At 45.5% G+C, this 20471-nt stretch overlaps 1 protein-coding gene across 1 annotated transcript in view; it reads right to left on the reverse strand.

Moving 5' to 3' along the window:
- Positions 1-20471, reverse strand: part of adamtsl3 (ADAMTS-like 3) — a 264426-nt gene that overhangs the window by 119912 nt on the left and 124043 nt on the right. The window contains exon 6 of the mRNA XM_055661003.1: positions 3578-3814. Within this exon, the coding sequence (XP_055516978.1) occupies positions 3578-3814 (237 nt within the window). The remainder of the gene's footprint in view (positions 1-3577; positions 3815-20471) is intronic.

Here is a 20471-nt window from a genome sequence, read left to right on the forward strand (position 1 = left end):
CTTTAAATTGTACAGTCACAGAGGTTAATTTTCCAACTGCAAGCTCTTGGCATGAGGGGAAAGTCTACAGGGAACATGCAGCAGTATATTGTGGACAGCCCATGGTTTTACATCCTTTTAAAATTATTGAGAAGAAAATTGTCGGCTGTGTTTGCACAATTTCCTGATTTGCATTCCCACAGGCTGCATGCCAGGAGCAAGCCAGCAAAGAATTTCCTCGGCAAAGCCTTTGTGTCCTCCACATGCCTGATGTGGAGGTTTCCTTAGCTCTGGGTCCACCTTTAATCCTTCACTTTTTAGCACCTCAGCCGCTCGGAGCCAGAGAGTCAGGAACCGGCGCTGCTTTCCTCATCACCCCCAACTCTGAAATAACACTTATACCTGCAGTTGTCGATTCATAAATCAGCAGAAATTTCACCAAGCAATTCCAGGCGCAACTTAGTCTTGGCCGTCCAAAGTGATTTCTGCAATGGTTGAGGGTGGGACATGTCGGTCAGCATAGTCAGGTTGGGCCGAAGGGCCTGTTTGGCGCTATGAATCTATAACAGTTGCGCACTGGCTGTTGGCATTTTTGGGGGAAGGGCAAAGAGCAGCTCTCTGGACATGGGATTACAATGTTCCGCAAAGTGACCGGCCATCTCTGGCCACTCCTGGAACAACAGCGCACTACTCCTCTAGCAGACTCCACACCATTGTTCTCTCCATGGACACAACAAGCTGGATGAACTCAGTTGGACAGGCAGCATCTCTGGAGAGAAGGAATGTGTAACGCTTCAGACTGAGACCCTTCTTCAGAACGATGTGATTCTGATGAAGGGCCTCGACCTGAAACGTCACCCATTCCTTCTCTCCAGAGATGCTGCCTGTCCCGCTGAGTTACTCCACTATTTTGTCTCTATCTTCGATTTGAACCAGCATCTGCAGTTCCTTGCTACACATCGGTCTCTCTATGTTCTTCAGGGATGCTGCCTGACCCGCTGATGTTTTATTCATCCCAACGTGTTAATTTTAAAATGTCAAGGACTCTATTCGAACAGACACAAGCACATCACCACAAGCAACACATATCACATCATTTATACTTTTCTTTCCCAGGATCTCAACCCTGTCAACCTCAAACTGTGCCAGCACTTCCATTGACCTCTGGTCTTCAATCTTCAACCCAAATTTGACATTGCTACTTCCTGACTCAGTCCATCACATCATTATATTTACCAAAATGTCTGAGAACTTGCACATTAAAACAAGATCAGGAACATGATAATAAATAATTCTTTCGCTCATGGTTTTCCATGTGGTTTATTTTCTAAACTGGTCCATGCTGGTGGTGGAGTCACGAAACGCCCTCCAAATACTTTGTTTCAGGGAATAAGGAAACAAAGCAATGGCCCCATATCCTGGAGTCTTGTGTGTTGACCCGATATTGTCATTGATTTTAGTTTAGAGATACAGCATGGAAACAGACCCTGTGGCGCACCGAGTCCAAACCATCCATGCATTCCATGTGACCCATTCACACTAGATATGTGTCATCTCACTTTCTCATCCACTCCCTGCACATTTGGGACAATTTACAGAAGCCAATTGGACTGCCGACCTGTGTAGAAAGGAACTGCAGATGCTGGTTTAAACCGGGTAGACAAAAAAATGCTGGAGTTACTCAGCGGGTCACGTTGGAGTTGGTGGGCAAAACCTTACGGAGGATTATTTTTTTGTATGTGATGGCTGGGGGGGTGACAGGTGAGGATCTAGGGGCTCGGCCCTTGTTGCGAGTGTCGGGAGATGGGGAGGAAGAGGAGCCCCAGTGTGCGACAGGCAGCATCTCTGGATATGTTTCAGGTCGAGACCCTTCTTCAGACTGAAGTCAGTCAGTCAGTCTGATGAAGGGTTTCAGCCTGAAACATCCTCCATTCCTCCCCAGAGTAGCTGCCTGTCCCACTGAGTTACTCCAGCATTTTGTGTCTATCTTTGAACCACCAAGCTGCACGTCTTTGGGATGTGGGAGGAAACCGGAACACCCGGATTAAACCCACGCAGTCACAGAGGGAACATGCAAACTCCACACAGATAGCACCTTAGGTCAGGATCGAACCCGGGTTGCTGGCGCTCTGAGGCAGCAGCTCTACCCACTGTGCCCAGATGGCCACTCTGATCAAGAAGTTTCAAAGATCTTCCAATATTCCTACTCTTTTCTATCCGAAGAAGAGTCCCGACCTGAAACTCCGTCTGTTTATTCCCAGCTGCCTGATCCGCTGAGTTCCTCCAGCACTTTGTTTACTGCACAAGATTCCAGCATCTGCAGTTTCTTGCTGTTGTGTGTAGGAAGGAACTGCAGATGCTGGCTTAAACCAAAGATAGACACAAAAAGCTGGAGTAATTCCAGATGAGCCAGGCAGCATCTCTGGAGAGAAGGAACGGGTGATGTATATTGGGTTGAGATCCTTCTTCAAACCCTCCAATCAGTCTGAAGAAGATTCTTAACCCGAAACATCACCCATTCCTTCTCTCCAGAGATGCTGCCAGTCCCGCTGAGTTACTCCAGCTTTTTGCATCTATCTTCCTTTCTTGCTGTTTCTTTCTAACCTTAATATATTTATCAAGTTCCCATTTGAAAGCTGCCTTGCATCCATTAGCAATTTACTGCACTTATTAAACTCCAATTAACCATTGCAAAAGATGTTTTTCCTCATGTCAAGCATGTTCCATTGCCAATGACCTGAAATGCAAAGATTCTGCTAATTGACTATTTAGCCTTCATAAACCATTTTACTCTATTTAAGCTCTCCAAACAGCTAGGATTTTAAACAGTTGTATCAAATCTTGGCTCAGCCTTCCCTTTTTTGAAGAGAGAAATCATGGCTTTCCCGATCCTTCACATATCGTTCCACAAACCATTCCGGTCTCTACCACTTTTAAAAGCTCTTTCTAAAATGCAATAAACAGAACTGGATAGAATATTCCGTCCTCAATCTCTCAGTTACAGTTTAGTTTATTGTCACGTGTACCGAGGTACAGTGAAAAGCTTTTTGTTGCGTGCTAACCAGTCAGCAGAAAGACAATACATGATTACAATTGAGCCATTTACAGTGTGTACAGTAGATACAATTTACAGTGTTTAGAGTTCCAAAATACTTCCACACTAAATTAAATATTAGTTCTTTCTGCAAGTATGGACTAAAGGGCCTGTCCCACTTACGCAACTTTTTCGGGGACTGCCGGCACCCGTCATAATCGCAGCAGGTCACCGAAAATGTTCAACATGTTGAAAATCCAGCGGTGACCAGAACAAGGTACGACTCTTTGGGCGACTACTCACGACCGTACAGGTTCACCGCGCGACATGTCACCAGGATGTCGCCCGTATGGTCGTGAGTCGTCTCCTCAGTCAATCAAAGAGTCGTAGTATCTTTCTGGTCCCTGCTGGATTTTCAACACGGTGAAAATTTTCACAGACCTGCAAAGACCTATGACGGGTGCCGGCAGTCACCGATAAAGTTGCGTAAGTGGGACGGGCCCATTACTGAAACAAACAATGAAGAATCTTTGGTGGTAATTATGAAATGGTTTGTAAAGTTACCTGACAAATCCCACTGATGCACATGTTGTGAGACTCGGTGTTGCATCGGGTACCGTCGAGGACCTTGGGCGATAGTTCCACGATCAGGTCAGTGCCCCGAGCCTGACACTTCAGCGCACACTGAGCCTCTGGGTCATTGTAGACGGGAACCCACTCATAATATTGTCCCTGGTACTTCAGGTCATTGTGCGCGGAGCATTGCTGGTGCCGGAAGTCCCCAGCATCAGGCGGGCACCCCTGCAGCAGAAAAACATGCGTTACTATCACACAGAGTTGACCAACCACTGACCCTCGTGAAGGGATCCAGCACTGCAGTGCATCATCTCCTGCAACCAAGCCCGACCTTGGCAATAGCCTGAACTAAAACATGCATAAAGGCAGCAGGATTGATGTTAGCATTCGGTACCATTCAGTGAACCTGCTGTCTGTCGGATTAATCCAAGTAACACCAGAGGGCGAGGCAAGTGGCAAGTGTATCCGTTATCTATTACCTGCAGGAGGAAGAGATGATCTACAGTAACATGGCCAAGGAGTTCTGTAATAGAGATTCCTGAGTCATGACATCCACGAGGCATTAATGTTCGATTAAGTTGCCGCTGTATTAATATGAAGGTGTTCCGTCTCCTGGTTTCACTTACAAATGGCTTTCACATAGAATCATAGAGGGAAACAGCCGGAGAACCCGGAGAAAACCCATGCGGTCACAGGGAGAACGTGCAAACTCCGTACAGACAGCAGCCGAGGTCAGGATCGAACCTGGGTCTCAGGCGCTATGAGGCAGCAGATCTACCAGCTGCACCACTGTGCTGCCCTAAGCAAGTCAATACTTTTTTCTACAGCTGTGCACTTATCTAAAGAGACATAGAATGCCTGGAATCTGCGCAGAGATAAAATTATTATTACTGTCAAAGCTGAGCATAAATTTTACTGAATGCCATGTATGTCATCCAATGCCCACTCCATGTCTGCTTCAGTTAAGCAGAAAGGTCTTGCATAAACAAACATAGTCTTCATATATCAAAGGGGAGACTATAACAGCTCATCTCTCCGAGACCCTGGCAGCCTGGTTAAGGTCAGATTACTTAACTATGTGATGGAAAATGTATCCATTGATCTTCATAACAGATAAAAATAAAATATTCCAAGTTAATGGCCTGAAACTGCCGTGTACTTCTGTGTGGGGGAAAAGGAGGGGAGGCTACTCTCTGTCCGCCTTTCACAAGATTGCTCGATGGTCATTAAAGGCAGGGTAATACCAGCTTGAGAATCAGGTAGAACCCATCTTCAGAGGGTCACGGTGCCAGAGACCCGGGTTCGATCCTGACCATGGGCGCTGTCTGTACGGAGTTTGCACGTTCTCCCCGTGACCACGTGGGTTTTCACCAGGTGCGCTGGTTTCCTCCCGCACTCCAAAGACGTACAGGTTTGCAGGTTAATTGGATGCGGTAAAGATTGTAAATTGGTTCTAGTTGTTTGCTAGTGTAATGCGGGTCGCTGGTTGGCGTTGACTCAGTGGGCTGAAGAGCCTGTTTCCGCGCTGTATCTCTAAAGGAAACTAAATCAATAAACCAATACCGAACATGTCCATGACAATCAAGTTGCCTCAGATGTTTTTCTACCTTCATATCATTGAAGACGCCCAGTTAACTTGACTGAGATCCCGAGTCTGTGTATCTTTCTCCTTGGTAGAAACAGGGAAGAAATATTCATGGACAACCTTGCACACCCCCAGCAGATCCACACATGGACATCCGCCGTGATCATCAAGGGGCCTTATTCTTTCCCTCATTACAGGCTTTTCTGTAATATACATAAAGTCATAGTCATACAGCGTGGAAAAAGGCCCTTCTGCCCAACTTGCTCATGTTGACCAACATGTCCCAGCGATACTAGTCCCACCTGTCTGCCTTTAGATCATATCTTTCTAAACCTATCCTATCCAGGTACCTGTCCAAATGTATTTTAAATGATATGATAGCACCTGCCTCAACTACTTCTTCTGGCAGCTCATTCCATAAACCTAGCATCCTTTGTGTAAAAAAGCTGTCCCTCAGGTTCCCATTAAATTTTTCCACCTTACCTTAAACCTCTGCTACCTGGTTCTTGATTCCCCTACTCTGGGTAAAAGGCTCTGTGCATTTGCCTCTGTGCATTTACCTACTCCTCTATAAGATCATCACCCATCCTTTGCTCCAAGGAATAAAGTCCTGGCTTGCACAACCTCTCCCTATAGCTGAGGGCCTCAAGGTTCGTATAAGTGTATACTTAAAATGGCATATACATTTAAAGTATATACCATTATATATATATACAGTTTATAAAGTATGTACGTGAAAACTGGGCATCCAGGAGATAATATAGACCTTTAGCATCAGTGTAAATGTACACCATCAGTCCTATGTAACCTCATGTTATATCCCTCACAGTACTGAAGGAGGGGATTTTGTACTGTACCCATACAGTACCATGACTATCAAGACAGGCCCCTTTGTTCAGTAAGGATTGTAGATGGGCAGCAAGAGCAGCATTAGTTATACATAACAATGATGAGGAGTGTGGGACGAAACTGCAGATGAATGAATAAGTTTATTGGCCAAGTATTCACATACAAGGAATTTGCCTTGGTGCTCTGCCCGCAAGTAACAACATGACATACAGTGACAGGTATGAATGACACATAAAACATTAAATGTTAATAATAAAACATTATTGATTAAACATGGGAATTAAATAAAATACCAGAGCAAAAGGAGGCTACAGGTTTTTGGTTATTGAGTAGAGCTACCACATGGAAAAAAAAGCTGTTGTTATGTCTGGCTGTGGCAGCTTTGACAGTCCGGAGTCGCCTTCCAGAGGGAGTTTACACTGAAGATAAACACAAAAACTGGAGAAACTCAGTGGGTCGGTGGGCTGAAGGGCCTGTTTCTGCCTTGTATCTCGAACTAAACTATTTCCTATGCGAGTCATCCGTTGATGTCTAGTGATGCTTTGACAGGGAGCATCAACTAGACTTGGAATGTGGGACTCCTGAAAATCATAGGTTTAAGCAGCAGACAAATGGTGCAGTCTTGTGATTGTGATAAAAAGAAAACTGTCAGAGGTCAAATGACTAAGTAGCATTGAATGTACTGCGTGGGCAAGATGGATATCCAGCCCACAGATTCAGAAACTTGAGATAGTGACCGACTCCCAATGTGGAGGCCATCCAACAAAAACACTTCTAAATTTGGAAAGAACCAGAATAAATGATAAAAGTTCTTCATGAAAGAATTAATTGGAAGCAGCGTATTAAGAGCTTAAGGGAGTAGTTTTACAGAAACTTTGGTAAGTTAATAAATCATCAGAAGCCATATTTTAAGCCGTAGTATTAATTTAACACTTTCATTAAATTTCACTGTCATTCAAGAAATCATAAATTCACAAGGTCTAGGATCAGAATTAGGCCATTAGGCCCATCAAGTCTACTCTGCCATTCAATTGTGGCTGATCTATCTCCCCCTCTCAATCCCATTCTCTTGCCTTCTTCCCATAACCCCAGACACCTGTACTAATCAAGAATTATGAGGTTTAAAAATTAATATTGGCAAAAATCTGATTCCATGCCCACATGTTTTTAAGTTGCAGAATGGGATATATGAGTGTACGTTGGTACACTGTAGCAATAGTTGCACGTGACACTGTGGTGCAAGGATGGTAAAGATACTGGGGTTACTGTTCGTAGAGTCAACGGTAACTGGTAGTTGTGAGTGAATCTCCACCTACTGCGCTTCTAATACACACAGCAGCTGGGTGGCAACAGCATTAATCCCATGCCACCACCTGCAAGCTGTAACCACTGCTCCCTGACAGCTACTGAGTGACTTCCACAGGCTGTTACCAGGAATCTGCAAGTAGTTTAAGAGATACAGCGTGGAACCCGGCCCCTCAATCACCAAGTCCACATTGACTATCGACCGCAGATACATTTGTTCTTTGTCCTATAAACTAGTGTAATCTACTGAAGCTAATTAAGTTTAGTTTACTTTATCAGTTCAGTTTAGAGATACAAGTGTGGAAACAGGCCGTTCAGCCCACTGAGTCCGTGCCGACCAGCGATCCCCACACACTATCACCATCCTACACACACGAGGGATCATTTACATTTACACCAAGCCAAATAAGCTACAAATCTGCAGATCTTCGGAGTGTGGGAGGAAACCGAAGATCTCAGAGAAAGCCCACGCGGTCACAGGGAGAACGTACAAACTCCGTACAGACAGCACCTGTAGTCGGGATCAAACCCGGGTCTCTAGCGATGTAAGGCAGCAACTCTACCGCTGCACCACTGTTACGCCCTTATTAGCTTAGTTTGGTTTATTATTGTCATGTGTACTGAGCTACGGTGAAAATATTTTTTGTTGCATGCTATCCTGTCAGTGGAGAGACTATACATGAGTACAACCCAGCCATGCACTGTGTACAGAGATAAAGAGTGATCGCTGGTCGGTGTGGACAAGGTGGGCCGAAGGGCCTGTTTCCTCACTGTATCTCTAAAGTCTAAAGCCAGGAAGCACCACAGGAGAGCATGGATAGGTGACCTTTTGTGACAAGAAGGGTTCAGACCCCAAACATCACCCATCTAAGTTCTCCAGAGATTCTGCCTGACCTGTTGAGTCACTTTTTGTCCAATCACAGTTCCCACAGTTAGTTAGAAACACTGTCACTATTTGCTGGCATTATTTTCTTTACAGCAATGTAACATGCCTCTACCTGTCTACAATGTGGATGTCTCTATAAACCTGGCATCAAGTTGTGACCACTTATTTTGAAAGCCTTGGGATCATTTTCACCTGAAAAGACAAATATCGAATAGTTTTGATTTTCACAAGCAGGAATCAGATCTTCTCCAGTGTCTAGCTCAAGAAATTATTTGGACATGTTTATGATTCTTACACAAGGTGATGTGAACATTTCAAGTGTAACAGGAGACAGCCATTGTTGGGTTTTAGTCCCACCCTAATGATTCATGATGTTGAAAGGTACGGGAAGCCAAAAGTCTTCTCTGCCCACATAAACTTGTAGATTAATTTGAAGCCTCTCAAAACCAAGCCAGCATTTTGTTTCCTCTGGCGCCAAGACTGTGCACAAGATAATGACCAGATTCAATTTTGCTTATGTTAAATCAAATGAATCCTCTAATACTGTCACCTCGAGGCATGCAACCATTCCATGACCACATCTGCAATCTTGCTCAAACAAGTCAGTGTAAACAGCTAGTATTTATAACCTAACTAACAGAACAATTGACCACATAGAGAGATACAGTGTGGAAACAGGCCCTTTGGCCAAACTTGCCCACACCAATCAACATGACACATCTGCACTAGTCCCACCTATAGCCCATAACCCCCTAAACCTAAACTGAACACAAAATGCTGGAGTAACTCTGTGGGACAAACAGCATCTCTGGAGAGAAGGAGTGGGTGACGTTTTGGGTCGAGACCCTTCTTCAGACGTTAAACCTCTAAACCTATCCTATCCATGTACCTGTCCAAATGTCTTAAATGTTATGAAGGTACCTGCCTCAACTACCTTTTAGTTTTGGGATACAGCATGGAAACAGGCCCTTGGGTCCACTGCCCACGTCGACTATCTATCACCCATTTGCACTAGTTCTGCCTTGTCCAACAATCGCATTCACTCCCTACAGAATACAGAGCTCCGTCAGAAAATGCTAAGGAGGAGAAAGTTGACAACGTGGAAGGGGGTGGGAGAGGAGTACAAAGTCAAGGATTAAAGTGACATTTGTTTATTTTCCACCACGGGTCCTTTTGACACTCACACACACACAATCCTGCCCCTATTCCCACCCTCTCCCAGTAACGGATACCAATGCAAAGGGTCAGTCTATCTTCTATCTTCAGTGTGTTCTTTCTGTGTCTATCTTAGCTGCATTCTGTCCCGCTGAGTGACTCCAGCATTTTGTGCCTATCTTTGGTGTAGGTCTCAACCCGAAACGTCACCTATACCTTCTCTCCAGAGATGCTGCATTCTGTCTCACTGAGTTACTCCAGCATTTAGTGTCTATTTCCGACTCAAAGCAGCTTTGCTTTGACTTCCAGATTTTCTACCTTCAACTCATCTGCACATCCACCCTTGCCCACTACCTATTTCCAGGCACACAAAATTGCTGGAGAAACTCAGCGGGTGCAGCAGCATCTATGGAGCGAAGGAAATAGGCGACGTTTCGGGCCAAAACGTCACCTATTTCCTTCGCTCCATAGATGCTGCTGCACCCGCTGAGTTTCTCCAGCAATTTTGTGTACCTTCGATCTTCCAGCATCTGCAGTTCATTCTTGAACACCCATTTCCAGGCAGTTGGATGATGCCAAAAATCGCCTGAATAACCCAGAAATAATAACAACTCATGAATGACTTACTGCCCTGAGCACAAACCTATATTGTATACTTTCCCCAAAGACGTCCACAAAGTGAAACTAAATGCCCCAAAGGTCGATGTTGTACTGATGCATCTACTGGGCAGGAAAAGCTCATGCATTGTCCCCGAGATTCTATGCATGCTTTCCCAATGGATGAGATTCCTTGTTGATCACAATGCACAATAGCCCTTCTGACCAAGCTGTGCAACTTGGCAACAGGGAATACCATTTATCATTGTCAAGCCATGACACACTCCACTGGCAATGAAACAATACTTGCCAAGAGTGGAATAAAACAGCCCCCTTCAACTCCAACTGTGTATACACAATATATAAGTGAAGGGAAAACAGACAGGCTGGAGTTCACTTCAAGGGCAACGTTCATCTCTGGATTCAGGAGACAGTGATAGACTACTTCAACCTTCAACCTTAAATTGATGAAAGTATTTAAACATCTCGATGCACTTCTGTCTCATGAAACTCTCCAGCCTGCCTTGTTTAATGGAAAAAGTCAATTCTAAAAGACAACAAGGTGACATAATATTTGTAAAAGGAAATATGTTACTTAGCAGTAACACACGTGTAACTGCAAACCTGAACTAGCTTTACTCAACGTAGTGTGATGGACAGAGTGATTGGACACCAGTCTGAGACTGCCCAGTGACTGGAGACCATGATGTACTCCACTTTCTCCAACACCAGCCATTCCCTGACTATTTTCACTGTTTGAATGCCTCATTGTCACCTTCCCGATGTTGGGGAAGTCCAGGACAAGGGGATAAGGGGGAAATCCTTTAAAACCGAGATGAGGAGAACTTTTTTCACACAGAGAGTGGTGAATCTCTGGAACTCTCTGCCACAGAGGGTAGTTGAGGCCACTTCATTGGCTATATTTAAGAGGGAGTCAGATGTGGCCATTGTGGCCAAGGGGATCAGAGGGTATGGAGAGAAGGCAGGTACGGGATACTGAGTTGGATGATCAGCCATGATCATATTGAATGGCGGTGCAGGCTCGAAGGGCCGAATGGCCTACTCCTGCACCTAATTTCTATGTTTCTATGTTTCCCTTCAGCCAACAATGAACCATTTGGCAGATCCTTGATCATCGTCTGCTTTGATCTGGCCTTTTAATTCTCTTTGAAACTCTTCCACATCTCTAGTTTCCCTCTCCCCTGACTCTCAGTCTGAAGAAGGGTCTCGACCCGAAACGTCATCCATTCCTTCTCTCCAGAGATGCTGCCTGTCCCACTGAGTTACTCCAGCATTTGTGCCTATCTTCGGTGTAAACCAGCACCTGCAGTTCACTGCTGCAACCTTCCAGCTGGGTTCAGTAGACCAGTGCATGGCACACTCCATCTACATACCCTTCATTAGTACTTGGACAAGGGGACATAGCCAGTAACTGGGACACCTCCACATGGGTGGTGCCTCTCTGCTGTATCCATTCAAGTTACTTATTTCAATAATGGACACAGCTGAGAAAAATGACCAGGCTTTTCCTAACAATCATCTTGGAGCAAAGATTTTTATTTTTTATTTAAATTTAAAAAATGAAATTTAAAGGAATTGGACCTGCTCCTGTTTTAACAGATGTTGTTATAAAACGTCAGTCATAGTGATACAGAGTGGAACAGGCCCTTCGGCCCAACTTGCCCACACCGACCAACATACCCCATCTACACTAGTCCAACCTGCCTGCGTTTGGCCCGCTTTCCTAACCATGTCCCTGTCCAAATGTTGTTTAAATGTTGTAATAGTTGTCATAAATACCTCTGCCACCAACCCTCATGCTGACATGAACCTTCAACATGAGGCCCGCTCTAGCTTTCAACATCAGGGAGATACACTGCTCACTGCCACACGTACTGCTCTGTACGATCGTTCTATCTGTTTGCACACCTGTTTATTGTTCACTTCGAAGACAAAAGCCTCTGGCACAATATATCCAATGCTGACAACCCATAAAAACCCACAAATCATTAAGTCCATTACAAAAACTATTTTTGAAACTGCATGGTTTTCTCATGACTTATCTATGAAGCAGTTGGTTCTAGTGCCTAGACTCTTTGATGAGGTGTAAAGTAAGCAAGGCATGAATCACAACTGCCCAATGCTAGGAGCATTAAATCAACTGTGACTTCTAAGCCCGAGGCTCATTAAAATATCTTGGACCAGTTCTAAGTGTCATAAACACCTCTGATGAGAAGCCTGCCTGTGGGAGATGGGGAATAGTCTGTACAGATGAAATAAACACTTCATGCAATTGTTATGAACTGGGCTTCATGGGGATAGTTCTTGCTGCATGGACAAGATGCTTCTCCCAACTATATTCATCAGGTCAGCAACTGCATCCTCAAGTATCTTCTGAAATGTCGAGACAAAGTCTCACCAGAAATACATTTGATTACAGTAAAAAGCTGCCAGAGGAGGTAGTTGAGGCTGGGACTATCCCATCGTTTTTAAGAAACAGTTAGACAGGTTCAGTCTGAAGAAGGGTTTTGGCCCAAAACATTGCCTATTTCCTATGCTCCATAGATGCTGCTGCACCCGCTGAGTTTCTCCAGCACTTTTGTCTACCTTAGACAGGTACATGGATAGGATAGGTGTGGAGGGTTATGGATAAAGCGCAGGCAAGTGGGACTGGGGTAGCTGGGACTTTGTTGGCCAGTGTGGGCAAGTTGGGCCGAAGGGCCTGTTTCCACACTGTATTAAACAAGTCAAGTCAAGTCAAGAGAGTTTATTGTCATGTGGCCCAGATAGGACAATGAAAAACTACGACTAAATATTAAAATTGATATAAAGTAATATTTCTTATAGATAATTAGATAATAAACTGGGGAAGAAGGTGAATCTTAAGGAGAAAAGATTTCAAGGAGATGTCTTGTGGAAAAACAACTGCCAGCACAAACAGACAAACTGCTTCCACACCCAGGTGGTCAGGCAATGTTTGAAGGACGCAGAGTGCTGGAGTAACTCAGCGGGTCAGCCAGCATCTGTGGAGAACATCTGTGGAGAACGTGGATAGGTGACGTTTCACAGAGTGCTGGAGTAACTCAGCGGGTCAGGCAGCATCTGTGGAGAACATGGATTAGTGAGAACAAGGATAGGTGACGTTTTGGGTCAAGACCAGTCTCAATGCTGCCTGAGTCACTGAGTTACACCAGCACTTTGTCTTCTTCTATCTCTGAAGAGGCTGTGAAGTTTCAGCTGACAATGCTGGTGAATCTGTGGAATTCATTGCCACAGACAGCGGTGGAGGTTCAGGCAGCATCGCCACACCTATCCATGTTCTCCACATGCGGCCTGGAGTTAGGTTCAGGCAGTCACCTATCACAGATGCTGCCTGACCCGCTCGAAACGACTAGTTTCTCCACAGACTCCTGACCCGCTGAAAGCTTCTCCTATCCATGTTCTCCACAGATGCTGCCTGACCCGCTGAGTTACTCATCTATGTAGTAGGCAACGTTTTGTCCTTTTAGGCAAAAAAAAAACATTGATCTTGATTCTGCTGCACCCGCTGAGTTACTCCAGCATCTACCTCATGTTCTCCAAGATGCCTTTGACTTGCTGAGTTTCTTTAATCAAAAAAAAAAGGATCTATTTCTCCCAGATCCTTTGTAAACCTTTGACTTCAATCAGTCTATATCGGACTTGTTACTGTTTACTTTAAACCTTGCACATTTAATCCTTTTTCGGCTTGCTTTTATTCATGCATAATCTCTTGGACTAACATAAAAGCTTTTCACTGTACCTGGGTACATGTGACAATAGTGAACTAAACTAACAGGTGACATCCTCCCCACACCCATCCAGTGAAAACTCCTGAGATTTTTACCTTTCAATCTTCAGCCAGAATGAACCTGATGAACCAAATCATCTGTTGTGCTGCTGCAAATTTATTCTCTAATGCTGACTCGAACTTCAATGGTACATTGTCCAGACCACTAAATACCTTCTTTTGTTCTGCTCTCTGTTCTTTTCAGTTAATCTAACGTCTCGTGTTTTGTGGCTACCAATCATTTAAAACCAGTCTGCTAATATTTAACTTTCTTTCATGAATTTAAACAACTGTATCAGAATCAGTCGTCATTCTGACATAAGGTTATTCGGACGACATATTAATAAAAAGTCTAAATCTTTAAGAATGAGGCTAATACTTTGTAAATAACGTTCAAGCACAGTGGCACCATGACAGGCTCTGTTGAACAGCAGGGTTGGGCTGATCTAGGCGGGCCAAGGTGATAAGGACTCTATGGACAGAAGTTTGTGAGGCAGTAAAGCTACACTATGTTACCATCCTTGATGTCAAGAGCAAGGATGTTGCAAAGTAGGCTCAGGACATTGAGAGAGTGGTTAGAGTGATACAGCCCTTCGTCCCAACCTGCCCAAACCGGCCAACATGTCCCAGCTACACTAGTCCACCTGCCTGCGTTTGGTCCATATCCCTCCAAATCTGTCCGATCCATGTACCTGTCTAACTGTTTCTTAAATGCTGGGATAGTCCCAGCCTCAACTACCTCCTCTGGCAGCTCGTTCCATACACCTACCACCCTTTGGGTGAAAAAGTTACCCCTCAGATTCCTATTAAATCTTTTCCCCTTCACCTTGAACCTGTGTCCTCTGGTCCTCGATTCCCCTACTCTGGGCAAGAGGCTCTGTGCATCTACCCGATCTATTCCTCTCATGATTTTGTACACCTCTATAAGATTTTCCCACATTGGTCCAATCACACAGGTGGGAAGATCAATGATGTCCTGAAGAATCCCAAGCATTTTTATACATTCATTAAAACAAAAAGTGAGGATAAGGCAACTTGAGAATAAAGGATGTCATTAGAATTTCACTCTGCCTTAAATGACACAGGTGACAATAAACTGACCTCGAAATGTTGAAACCCTGAATTTGTGCTTGGAGTTAGAGGATGTACAAAGTTGACTGAGTTTTTTGAGAAGGTGATGAATAATGGGAGGCCAGTGGATATTGGTTACATTTGACAAGGTCCCTCATGCTAGGCTGGTCCTGAAGATTAAGATGCATGGGATCCTTGGTGACTCAGTAGTTTAGATTGGAGGTTTTGGAGCGGGTGCAGAAGTGTACAAGGATGTTGCCTGAATGAGAGGGGATGTCTCTCAATGTCAGCAAAACTAAAGAGATGATCGTGGACTACAGGAGACAGCGGGGGAGTGGACACCTCCCCATCTACATCGGTGATGCTGAGGTTGAAAGGGTCAGCAGCCTCAAGTTCCTCGGTGTGCACATCACTGAGGACCTCTCATGGACACTGTACACGGACACAGTAACTAAGAAAGCCCGCCAGCGGCTCTTTTTCCTGAGTAGACTGAGGAAGTTTGGCATGGAAGCCAGCATCCTCACAAACTTCTACAGATGCACCATGGAGAGTCTGCTGATGAGCTGGTACAGGAACTGTTCTTCCCACAGCCACAAATCACTACAGAGAGTGGTGAAGGTGGCACACAGCACATCAGTGGCAACTGTCTCCCGGCCATTCAGGACATTATCCACCGGCGGTGTCTGTGGAAAGTATACAGTATCATCAAGGGCCACAGCTAACCAGCAGGTAGACTGTTCTCATTGTTACCCTCAGGCAGACAAAACAGGACAATCAGTCTGAAGAAGTGTTTCGGCCCGAAACGTCGCCTATTTCCTTCGCTCCATAGATGCTGCTGCACCCGCTGAGTTTCTCCAGCTTTTTGTGTACTTACTGACAATATAGGAGCATGGCTGCACGTACCACCAGACTTAAGAACAGTTTTTATCATCAGGCCATCAGGCTTCTGAACTCATAAACACATCATATATGTTGATTATTTTATTTATTATTGTCTTTTATCTACCAATGTCACTTTTATCTTATCTTATCTTATTTTTATCCTTGTAATATCTTTGCTGAGGTGACCCATTGTCTTGTCAAACACATTTCATTGTACCCTTGACCCTGTGTTATCTTACATATGACAAATAATACTGAACTGAACTGATCACTTAATGGGAGAGATTGGACAAACATGGGTTGTTTTCTCTGGAGTTCCAGGAGCTGAGGGGAGATTTGATAGAAGTTTATTAAATGATGAGAGGCACAGATAGACAGAAACCTTATCCCCAGGGGGGAAATGTCAGATATCGGAGGACGTTAGGCGAGATGGGGATGGTTTTGAGAAGATGCAAGGGGTAGGATTTTACTCTCTAGAATGCATTGACAGGGTGGTGTGGGAAACAGATATGATGATGGCATTTAAGAGGTCTTTAAAGTGGGACAAGGATATGCAGGGGATGGAACAATATGGGTCATGTGTGGGCAGATGGAATTAGTTTAGTTTGGCATCATATTTGGCACAGATACTGTGGGCTGAAGGACCGGTTCCTGCCCCGTTCTATATTCGCTCAGTGTCTATGTCTTCCTTGGCCATGTAAGTCCTTATTAATCCAATTTGCTTCTTGGAAATTAGGAAATGATTTAGGAGTTCTCTCAGGAGTTTTGGAATGTTTTCAAATTGACTTGTGGATTTAAACACAAGAATTCTTTTTAAAGTCCCAAAAAAGTTGCAGAACTTCTGAGAATTTGAGTAACAGGTCACGCATGTTCACCGAGAAATGGTGCGGTGTAAAATAGATGGGGTGCGGGAGAGAGCAGCCCCTGGTTTTGTGTGCGAATAGCAAAAGACAGCAAAATAAAAAATACTTTGTTTTGCTTTGGTGACTTTAGCCTGCCATGGATGTATATATAATGGTCTACCTTCTGGAGATACATTAAAATATCAGATAATGATATCTGCCTTTAGAATTTGCTTTAGACTTTAGAGATACAGCGTGAGAATATGCCCTTCAGCCCACCGAGTCTGCGTACCCTATCTCTACCCCACAACTAGGGACAATTTACAGAAGTTTCACTGTGGGCAGCACGGTAGCACGATGGTAGTGTTGCTGCCTTACAGGGCTTACAGCGCCAGAGACCCGGGTTCGATCCTGACTACGGGCGCTGCCTGTACGGAGTTTGTACGTTCTCCCCGTGACCTACGCGGATTTTTCCCGAGATCTCAGGTTTCCTCCCACACTCCAAAGACGTACAGGTTTGTAGGTTATTTGGCTTGGTATAAATGTACATTGTCCCTGGTATGTGTAGGATAGCATTAGTGTGCGGGGATCGCTGGTCGGTGCAGGCTCGATGGGCCGAATGGCCTGTTTCCTCACTGTTTCTCGAAAACTAAAAGAAATTAACCTGATGCACGTCATTGGAGTCAACCTAAGCACTGATGAAAACCCACACGGGTCACGGGGAGAACGTACAAACTCCATACAGACAGCACCCACGGCAGGATCGAACACAGGTCCCTGGCGCTGTGAGGCAGTAAATTTACCGCTACACCACCGTGTCACTGCCCTGTTTGCGTGAAGTACCATACATGCTGGTCCATGCACGATATCGGACACACACTGTAAAACGTAAAGAGATGGCACAACTGCTGTAGTGATCCAAGTGTGGACAGAGGAATGGCTGGCCATGTTGGTGGGCCCCAACCAAACCATGACAACCATGAAAACCCACAGATCAAGTGGCAAAATGAGCCAGCTGTGTATTCCATGAAACCTGCTGTAGTGGTGGCTTTCACTCTGCAACCATCGTGTTCAGAGACACACATCATCACCCAGCCCACAGGCTTCTTGTGCCTTTGCCAGCAAACTGGAAAGGATAGTCAACAAATCCCATATTGTTCTTCATTCTTCACAGCCCTGGAAATGTATTGTGTGGGAAGGAACTGCAGACGCTGGTTTAAACCGAAGATAGACACAAAGTGCTGGAGTAACTCAGCGGGCCAGGCAGCATCTCTGGAGAGAAGGAATGGGTGATGTTTCAGGTCGAGACTCTTCTTCAAACTGTTCTTTGCCTTTGTATGTCCTATTCAATGTTTAAGTTATTATTGAATCTACTTCCTGCAGCCCCTCCAGTACAAGAACATAACAATCTAATGCATAAAGACATCTTGTTTTCACATCATGTTCCTTTCACCTTCAATCCATCATCTATCCGTGACTCTATGACCAAGGTCACCTCAAGGGGATAGACACAAAATGCTGGAGTAACTCAACAGGGCAAGGTAGCATGTCTTGCTACAAGGAATGGATTATGTTTCTGGTTGAGACCCGTCTTCAGTCTGAAGAAAGCTCTTGGCCCATCCCATCTCTCCAGAGATGCTGCCTGTCCCGCTGAGTTACTCCAGCATTTTGTGTCTATCTTTGGTAGAAGCCAGCATCTGCAGTTCCTTCAACCACATCTCCTCAAGAGGCATTGAGTTTGGCCAATAGATGCTGGTTTTGCCAACAAGACACACATCACAATTAGACAAGTGACTGGCTCAGTCGAGCAAACCCCGCACCGTAAATGCCAAGCTGATTGGCCCGATGTTCAAAAATAACATAATGCTGGAAATCTGAAATACATACAGACATTGCTGGAAATACCCAGTCGGTCAAGCAGGAACTACGGGGAGCAAAGAAATTTGACTTTACAGGCCAGTAGCCTCTCTCCCGACCAAAACAATAGAAATTAGTTTAAAACTGGAAAGAAAGTGAGAGGGATAGTGAAAGCAAAAGTTATCTCCCCCCTCCCCCCCCCAACCCCCAGTCACCACCCTCCCTCTACCTCTCCCACTTCCACCCACCCCACTACCCTCCTCCTTTCACACTCTCCCTCTCCTTGTTCCCCCCTACTCTGTCTGTCCCCCCCCCCCTCTCTGCTCCCACTCCCCCACGCTTTCTCTCTCTCTGCCCCCCCCCCCCCCCCCCCCCCGCCCCTCCCTCTGCTCTCTCTCCCCTTATTTTCTGAGCAGGGCCGTACACAGGGCCGTACACAGGGCCGTACACAGGGCTGTACACAGGGGCTGTACACAGGGTACACAGGGCTGTACACAGGGGGCCGTACACAGGGCTGTACACAGGGCTGTACACAGGGCTGTACACAGGGCCGTACACAGGGCTGTACACAGGGTACACAGGGCTGTACACAGGGGGCCGTACACAGGGCTGTACACAGGGCTGTACACAGGGCCGTACACAGGGCTGTACACAGGGTACACAGGGCCGTACACAGGGGGCCGTACACAGGGCTGTACACAGGGCTGTACACAGGGCCGTACACAGGGCCGTATACAGGGCCGTACACAGGGCTGTACACAGGGCTGTACACAGGGCCGTACACAGGGCTGTACACAGGGCTGTACACAGGGCCGTACACAGGGCCGTACACAGGGCTGTACACAGGGCTGTACACAGGGCTGTACACAGGGCCGTACACAGGGCTGTACACAGGGCTGTACACAGGGCCGTACACAGGGCCGTACACCGGGCTGTACACAGGGCCGCACACAGGGGTGTACACAGGGATGTACACAGTGCCGTACACAGGGATATACACAGGGCTGTACACAGGATGTACACAGGGCCGTACACAGGGATGTACACAGGGCTGTACACAGGGCTGTACACAGGGCTGTACACAGGGTTGTACCCAGGGCCGTACACGGGGCTGTACACAGGGCTGTACACAGGGCTGTACCCAGGGCTGTACACAGGGCTGTACACAGGGCCGTATACAGGGCCGTACACAGGGCTGTACACAGGGCCGTATACAGGGCCGTACACAGGGCTGTACACAGGGCTGTACACAGGGCTGTACACAGTGTGGTGACTGTACACAGGGCTGTACACAGGGCCGTATACAGGGCGTATACAGGGCTGTACACAGGGCCGTACACAAGGCTGTACACAGACACAACCCTCATGACCAGTGTGGTGACTGTCCACATCCATCATCTATTTATGATGTTTTATTATGGACATATACTCATGATGTGTGCACACACGTTGCAGAGACTGAGATAAAACACGTTGTACCCACTCCAGCAGCTCCCCTGTTTCTCCAACACTCATTTATATTCCTGGCAATGTTCACATTAAGAACTCACGCATGCACTCGAAACCCAAAGGAGCTTGAATGATTAAGACCAAAGTCTTCAGTGTTTATCACCATTTTTCCCCTGTTAGTAACAAGCTCATTCGCACTTGGACTGGGAGATGCTGTCTTTACACTAACCCCCCCCCCCCTCCGGACAGCTAAATCCTCCTTTCATCACCACCCTTATTGCTTTCAAACTCTTTATTCAGAAGGTTATAATACGATAGATAATTCAAATAAAAATGAATCGTTTTTTTTTCCATTCGGGGGGAGAGTGCAGTGGAGAGATAAGTTTATTTGGCCTTCCATCACAGCGATGTGATGGATGTTTATGTAAATTATGTTGTGTCTTAGGTCTATTTGTTTGTAATGTATGGCTGCAGAAACGGCATTTCGTTAAATTAAATCTTGAATCTTGAATCTCGGATAGAAACATCTTTGGATCCAAACACATTTCATCAATGAGTCAATGATGTGCAGAGCACAGATTTAATGTGTAGGAAGG

This window comes from Leucoraja erinacea, chromosome 33, assembly GCF_028641065.1.
Source record: "Leucoraja erinacea ecotype New England chromosome 33, Leri_hhj_1, whole genome shotgun sequence".
NCBI lineage: Eukaryota > Metazoa > Chordata > Chondrichthyes > Rajiformes > Rajidae > Leucoraja > Leucoraja erinaceus.